The sequence below is a fragment of the Opisthocomus hoazin genome, chromosome 21 (assembly GCF_030867145.1).
Source record: "Opisthocomus hoazin isolate bOpiHoa1 chromosome 21, bOpiHoa1.hap1, whole genome shotgun sequence".
In the NCBI taxonomy this organism is placed as follows: Eukaryota; Metazoa; Chordata; class Aves; order Opisthocomiformes; family Opisthocomidae; genus Opisthocomus; species Opisthocomus hoazin.
In genome coordinates, this window is record NC_134434.1 from 8,979,204 (window position 1) to 8,987,400 (window position 8,197).

The window sequence follows — 8,197 nt, forward strand, 5'->3', positions numbered from 1 at the left end:
TGCAGAGAATGTGTCAAGAAACACGAGAAAACACAGCCTTTGTCATCCTTAAATATTTATTTTGTAGAATCACTTTATGTAAGAGACAGTAGTTTGATTAAAGAGCTGGATCCTGATATATCCATACATATACCCTACTGTATTCTCAACACAAGAAATCTTGGAAGAATCTTGAAAGCAATACAGAACTGTTGAATGCGATGCAGCACAATGTGGTCCTTTCTGTTAATAAACAACCTACCAGCTTAGAGTATGCTGCCTCTTTGGCACACCTAGCTTAGGGTGACCAGTGACTACAGTGTGAAATTTCTACTACTCATTTTTCTGCCATCCATATGAAGCATCACCATTTTTGAACTGCAGTTTGCCACATAACTACCCAGCCCATGCTGTCTGTGATACCTTACAAGAGGCTGCTACCAGTGGAAGAGGAAGAAAAGCTCCAACAGAACAGTTCAGAATCAGTGTTTGAAGACAAAAATCTGAAGAGCTCATGAAGTTTCACAGCTTTCTGCTACACGAGGTTGAAAACAAGAACCTAACAAGTGTTTAAAAAAAAACAAACCTGTTTATATAGATACCAGGAATCTCCAGAGCTATTAATGACAAATCATTAAACCACAGAATGCCTCAGTTCCAGTAAGCAGAAGACCTAGTAAAGAGACAGAACATACCACAACCTACTATTCCACAAGTCCTTCTCTGTTTTCTGTAACAGGCTGTCAGTGTTATGGGTGTACCTGTTATGTAACAGCCACTGTGCTAGCTGGACTTTGGTCCAGTTCCCTGCAGCATTCTTATTCGCATACCTCAGGACTGTAGCAAGTAGCAGTCAGCTTGCCTGCTCCTCAGTAGAATTAACTAAAATCATGCTGAGAGGACAATGTACCCAGGCAAACACTGAAAGGTTTGTGTTAATAACAGAGTGCAGGTAACGGTCTATTTCAGGAGGCTGACAGCTCTGCTAAGTTTTGTACTTGGATACACTGCAGGCATTTGCCTACATTATACCCCTTTTCAAATGGCAGGAAGTTAAGCAACTAGCTGAAGTCCACGGTACAGCTCAGCACAGCTGTTTAGAAATCTGAACCTTTTGCTAGGTCCACACTCTAGCTGTTAATCATAGTTTCAGGTTATACAATGTCATTCTACTATTCTCTCCTTAATTTAGCCTCAGACTTTAGCATTAAACCAGCAAGCATTTTCTGAAGAGCTTGTGAGAGAAAACAGTGGTTTTGCAAAACCATTTTTTTAATGCTGTTCTTCATGTCAGGAAGGGATTGCAGATGGTGAAAGTTCAGGCTAACAGAAAAGTAAACACACGGAGCCCCGTTTCTTCCACTTTCAAAACTAAGCTTACTTTCTTTAAAAAGCAGCAGTAGATGATACTGCTACAGCACTGAACTTCTGCCTTTGTGTGAGTGTGCAGTCTCCTTTCAGTGATTGCACGAACTATTTATTAAAACATTAAGGAGTAAAAATAAACACTGATTAGACCTTAAGGTAATCAAACGATCACCTGAAGAAGCTGGAGTAACCACAGTCCTACAATTAAAGGTCCTCAAATTATACCACCAAAAACTTCCTCAGGGCATTACAGCTATCTAGCATTCCTCCTCCCTCACAGACAGCAAAAGATACAGTACAGCTTCAGAAACAGGGCATTTTATCAGCCAGTGAGCATGCTCTAGCTCATACAACCTGCTGCGGGCAAAGCAGGAGAAATGATTACCATTTCTTCAGTATCAAATATCAAGGGAATAGTCTGGGACCTGGCAGACCACCACCACAATCAACAGCCACTGCAATTCAGCTGATAAGAGAGCCAAGTCTGACAATCACCTCCATGGGAGGTACACATGTACTACAGCGGAGAATGTGTGCTGCAAGCAACTCTTATCCAGTCCTGAGTAAGCCTACTCTTACACAGTTTTCCCATGACTAAGGTGTTCAGCCTTGTTTACCCTAGTGATTCCAGGATTTCTGGTGTTTATGAACAGACTCTGTTGTGGCCCACAGGTGGACTTTTAAATATGGCAGGCCACAGAAGCTCTTAAATAATTCTGTTCCCAAGGGAGCCCAGTGAAAACTTCCCCTCTCTTGTCACCATGGGGACTACAGTCTGCTATAGCACTCTAGCTTCAAGACAATGGCCTCTAAAAGCCCCTAACAGTGGTAAGAATGCTATCGTTCCAAGGACTGCATTTGCCTAGGATGTGTCCAAGCACAGCTTCACATGACATCAGATGAAAGTGTGAAGTGACTCATACACATATGACTGTAGTCATTATTCGAAGAGCCACAGGACAAAAGAACAAGGGTTCTTCCTGGAATGTCCCAGTTGCAGCTGAACAAACCATACCTTCTTGCTTTTGTAAACCGAGTCTGTCTACCTCCTTTGTAGATACCTCTGTTTGTCTCCCAGAAGAAGAAAAAAAAAACAAACAACAAACCACCACCACAACTCCTGTCTTATGCAAACTAGGTAAGACACAGGTGTCAATGACTGGTAAAGAATTATGACATCTTCTTAGCAGGGCACCAAATAGTGTCAGGGTAGAGCAGACAATGGACAGATTTAAATCTATGAACAAAAAAAAAACAAACAAAAAAGAGATTATTAGATTGGAATTCTCCATACAAGGAATGTACTAGCATTGAATGTCCAGCAGTCTAACAGAGCAGAGACGGTGGGTCTACCTGCCTTTGGCACAGCAAAAAGAGCTGACATGAGAAAATAACCCTGTTAGTGGGTCTGATCATCTTACAGTTGATAAACATGAACACGGCAGGGAGATCTTGTTTTGGAAGTGGACACTCACCGGGTTGGATCTTGCTGAAGGCCAAACACTCCTCCCACACTCACAACATTGTGTTTGTTCTCAGGGTCCCCATAACTTAGAGTTACCTGTAAAAGCAAATAAATATACACTAATGCAGAAAAACAGAGTGGGGATAGCAGGATTATTAAGGAGGTATGAAGAAAGACTCCAAGGACCCTGTCCAATCTGAACGGTGGATTACATATGAAAAAACAGTCGTTAGTTTTGACATAAGGAATATTGGCACTGAATGGTAGCTATCAAATGGACTACCGCTCATCTAAAGACAACGTGGGAGAATAAACAAAGGAGCTGAAAGTTGCATTGTCATGAAGGACAAGAGGAGTTACAATTGTAAAATTTGTAAGGGCATTAATCCTGCTAGTGTCTGTACCTCCACTAAATAACATACGTTCATCCTCACCAGATGCTTGCCTGAAGCCTGCGATAGTAGTGTCTTAGCACAGAGGGAAAACAGAAACATTTGAATGTTAAACGGCATGCAAGGGACTACTGTGTGACAAACCTGGCAACAAAATTTAGATCTCTGGAATGCCAATTCAGTGCTATTCTTCCAGACAAGCACTGAATTAAGAAATTTTCAGGTGCCAGGTACAAGACGACTTTTGTTTTCTTTCTAATTGTAGAGTTCTTGGATTTTGGGTTAGCTGTTCAGTCTCTGTTATGATCACCAACAAAAAGCTGTATTCAGTCTACAGTTAAATTCATTAACATGAAGGAGATTACATCACTGTGGAATTTGGCCCCAAACGTACATTTCTGCTGCCTAATACAACTGCCAGGAAAACACAACCAAGCAGTTCGTAGGGGCAAAACCGTACTCTCATTTTTTTTCGCGGTGCCAAACAGTGAGGCAGAGCTTCTGGATAGCCTTATAGCCCCATCTACTGCCCATGAGTAAAAACGCACCCCAGCAATTTACTTGATTTTTCCTAAGAAAAATTCCTTAAGTTTCTTGAAATTCAGAGAAGTTATTCTTAAAAATGACACTTAAAAGACATTTAACTATGTCTTAGTTATTTAAGAGGTACTTGCTATAGCTGCGACACTAGTCTTGTTGAACAGCATGAATGAAGACCGAGACTTTGTTAGGCAAAGACAGAAACACATGGCAGGCAAACTAAGTATTGTCTCCTTCTACACTTGCTATTTCTGTGACTCATGGAAAGTCAGAGTTTAGAAGGAGATGGGGAACACCATATTTAGGCTTAATGTAGCAGAATGTGTCCTCAAAGATGGGGACAGCTACGTGACCTGATTGGGTAGGGTGAAAGTACACTTTTTATCTAATGAAGCAATTGGACAGTACAGAGCTCTGAGAGAGTCCATAGACATCCTTCTTTGCTGAACAGTGCTGAGTCTATAGAAAGTATTCTTTCTGATCAGACTGAGGTGTAATTGTAAGAACAGGATATGAGGCTCAGCCCTACCTGCTGCAGCACAGACTCGCCTTGTAGTCTCTGCAGATTTTCCAGATGGGAATGGAACAATGGGCTGTGCAGCAGCTTTACCTCCAGCAGCCCTTCAATGATGTAGCCAATAGTGCAGTCGTCAGGAAGACGCACTCTTTCTGCAGTACTGATGAAATTACCCAGGCTGTGAGACAGAGCACAGGAGACAAGAGAAACATGCTTCAAGGCCTACCAAACACATACTGATGGAGCTCAGCTAGAAACAGTCTTTACCTGGCCCAGGGACTCATCTTCAGGGCAAGACCTCTGCTGATACAGAACCCTGCTCCACCTGTGGCAAACCAGAATTTCATGGTTGTCTTCTGAAGAGTAACAAGAAAAACACACAGTAGTTACTGATAATCAGCTTTTTCCATTTGGCTGGGCAGGGACAGAAACTTGAGGTTCTACTGGTTATCACATACTGCACTTGAATCAGAACAAGACTACAGATTAATTTCTATTTCTTTAGGCTGCTGAAAGCCCAGCTAGCTGTTCTCTCAAAGGAAACTCTATCCTGGAACTAACAGCAGTTAAATTATCAAGTTAGCACAACTGAGGTAGCACACATGAAATGGGGAACTATAGCCCCGCTCCTACCCAATTCCATCTGTCCCCTGGTCATTCTAGTCAAGGGTCGCAGCCAGCTCAGTGTTCCTGAGGAAATCAAAGGTGGCCCATTAGTCACTTGGCTCCATGTCTAAGGAGACTAGTTTGTTGTGCAGAGCTTTTGCTAACAAGCTGCTTTGTAACTGACTTCCTGGCCAGCAGATTGATTGTCTTTAGGCCTGTCAGTACAGGCAACCTGGTGAGGACTCGTCCTTTAGCACATCCGTCTTGTGACTGAGGTATGTTTGCTTCCACTTCTTGGAAACCTAGTAACCATTCACTACTGAAAATACCTCATATACTCATAGAGCCTTTGTCACCCACTTGAGGTTGGTGCAACATGGTAACACTGTGATACTACTCTCAGAACAAACAAAAAACCCCAAGCCCCAAAACCCTAAAACAAGGAACACTCTCCCCAAAACCATTAAAGAAAAAGAAAGAGTCAAGGTGGGGAGGCCTACTCACCTCAGTGTGAGGGAGATCACCAACATATGTGAGTAAAGGAAGACAAACAGACATCCACCCAGGAGACAAACTATTTTACACATGCATATGACATCAGATCAATGGTTCATTTAACCTAGCACCCTGTCTCTGAAAATGAGCTGTGCCAGGTTCATTGCTTGCAGATTTTATTACTTCTTTTTATGGGGGGATCCTGTGAACTGTCAAGGTTTTAAAAGCTTAGAAGGTCAGGATGTCTCTCAGACTAACTGCAAAGCTTCCTTACTGATCCGTCATTTTGGATATGGTCAGCTGCTTCAATGGGATGGTCCAGACTTGGTCGCCCCACATAGACATCCTGGCTGTGTGAGAAGGCAGATAAGAGACGCAAAAGAGTCCGAGGATTTACATAGTTGTCATCGTCCACATGGCAAAACCATCTTGAAACAAAACAAAGTAAGAAAGTTACTGCAGAGCAGTGACAAAGAAACGAATTACAGGTTTAGAGCTGAGTCTTAGTCTTTCAGGTTTGGCGCAGAAAGCATTTCCCATTGTCCTGAATTACTGAATGTGGAAACTGAAAGCACCCACAGATCCTAACTCTGGAAAGAGCCTGAAATCAATAACCCCCCTTTAGATTATCATCCTTTCTGCCTTTAAGACCTTTATGTTTGTTTATAAACACTGCTTCATGCTGTGTTCCCTTCTCTATGCTCATCACCATGTTTTAGCTAATACTGCATTCCTTAATGAAGCAGAGGTTACTCAAGTTTCCGGTGAACACAGAACTGGAAGAAACAAAGTCAATCAGAACAACACGTTCCACCTACTTTTGCCCAGATTCCAGGAATTTATCATACTCCACAGACATCTTGCAGCAGAGAGCTTGCCGGGTATGGACAGCAGAACAGTTGGTGTTGATCATATGATCCCCTAGAAAAACAAAGATCAGCCCTTTCAGGTTTGAGAAGCATGTGTAGTCCAAAAAAAGACTACAAAAGAAGTACACATTTGGTGCCAATACTGTATATCTGAAGTGCATATGGTACGCACATGGAGAGTAAACTGCAGGACAGGCAGGGCTCACGGGTTATGCATATGGCATGCAAGCTGTAGAGGACGTAAAAATGTTTGAGTGCAGGGTATATAAATAGTGCCCTGAGACTGTATGCAGATGAAATACCTAATATAACTTATGACCAGATAGACTTAAGCTTAGTAACAGGAAGGAAGTGGGTGCAAAGGTGAACCCAGTATTCAGGAAGTTCCAGGCACCTTGTCCAGGCGCTAAGAACGAACAGTATATTCTCTGTGAAAGGAGATGTTTCCTCCATCTCAGCCTCCCTAATTGCTTGTGCAGCATGAAATAAGGACTTCTGGGGAAAGTGTGACAGAAACAAACCTCAGCTATAACAGACAGCATACACCTATGCTACACAGCTTACCTGTTTTCAGGCGTAGCTCCTGATCCTCCCAGTCTGTGAATATAAACGTCTGTAGGAAACAAAAATGGTGTGTCCACATTTGAGAATTTCAGAAGCCAATTTCAACTTTGCTCAGTTGCAGTCAGAACTCTGAATGTTTTGTCTTATTAGTTTATTTCACTATAGCCGTTGGGAGTTGGGGTGGGGAGTGGTGGCTGAGAGAGCGCCAGCAACTTCAGCCCTTTCCTTATTTGATAAGTTTTTGCACTGCAAACCAGAAGAGTCTCATTTCAGTAAAGCATCCAAGATTTTACTCTCCTCATACCAGGGTACAGACAACCATTTCCAGATAGGAATGACTGTCTTTTTTGGTAGTATCTCCCTCTGCAACTTCACCTCCTCTCTGGCTAGGAGTCATCCACAGCTGTTAAGCAAGCTAAAGGGAAAGAATGAAAGTCAGGGTGGAAAGTGCCAGGTGGAAACACTGTCTTGTTCCAACTGCTGGACAAAGCTGCATTAATATGCTTGAATAGACTGAAATTCCCAAACAAGTGAATAAGTTCTACATTGTCCTATGGAAAAACCCGAGCTGCTGAACTACTTAGCCCAAAATATCAGCTTAGATGCATCAGCACCAGGGATCTTTCACTATCTTTTTCCACAGTTGTCTAAAAGTCAGCGAACTGTTTCTGCTTGGACCACTCCTCCTGGACTGCAACTAACTAGCTTAATCAATGACAAACTCTTTTGGAGGTGGGTTCAGACCAACTGTTTTGGCAGGACGACCTTGCTTGGCCTTACAAGAAGGGACTTGGTGAGGAAGCGCCGTGGCTGGCAGAGGACGAGGCCTCCGGCTGCCGTCCCGGCCCGCGGGCGCAGCCTCACCTGTCCCCTCGCCTGGGAGATCCAGGTCTGGAGCAGCAAGTCCAGCCGGCTCCGGTGGTACTTCCTCGTGGTCTTCACCGCGATGAAGATGTCCTTCAGCTCCAGGCGCTCCCGGCCCGAGCCCCCGGCAGGCCCCAGGCGGCCCCTCCGCGCGGGCTGCGCGCTGCCAGCCAGGCCGCCGCCGCCGCGCCCGCTCGCCCCGGCCCCCGGCCCCCCTCGCGAGCCCGCCCGCGTGCCAGGCGCGCCGCTCCCCCCGGGGCCCGCCCGCCGCGGCGGGGGCCCGCTGGGCCCGGCGGCAGGCGGCGGGCGGCGGCGGGTGGCGGCGGGGGGCTGCCCCCGCGGCAGGAGGAGGAGGAGGAGGGCGGCGGCGCTGACGGACAGCAGGAAGCAGGCCTTGCGGAGCCCCAGGCAGGAGCTACTCATGCTGCAGCCCCACCGGCCCCCGCCGCGCTGCGCGGCCGCCTCATGGCCCCGCGGACGGGCGGGCGGGCGGCGGCTCCGGGCGGGTCGCCGCCGGGAGTCCGGCGGCCGCCCCCGC

At 45.4% G+C, this 8,197-nt stretch overlaps 1 protein-coding gene across 1 annotated transcript; it reads right to left on the bottom strand.

The window, feature by feature from the left end:
• Positions 1-38: 38 nt before the first annotated feature.
• RFNG (RFNG O-fucosylpeptide 3-beta-N-acetylglucosaminyltransferase) lies at positions 39-8,147 on the bottom strand. Its single transcript, XM_009932715.2, has 8 exons — positions 7,660-8,147; positions 6,796-6,844; positions 6,181-6,283; positions 5,637-5,790; positions 4,529-4,617; positions 4,274-4,439; positions 2,823-2,908; positions 39-2,584 (listed from the first exon to the last, which is right to left on the bottom strand). Exons 1-8 carry the CDS (start codon positions 8,080-8,082, stop codon positions 2,518-2,520), a joined length of 1,137 nt encoding a protein of 378 aa, XP_009931017.2. The 5' UTR covers positions 8,083-8,147; the 3' UTR covers positions 39-2,517.
• Between the last annotated feature and the right edge of the window lie 50 nt (positions 8,148-8,197).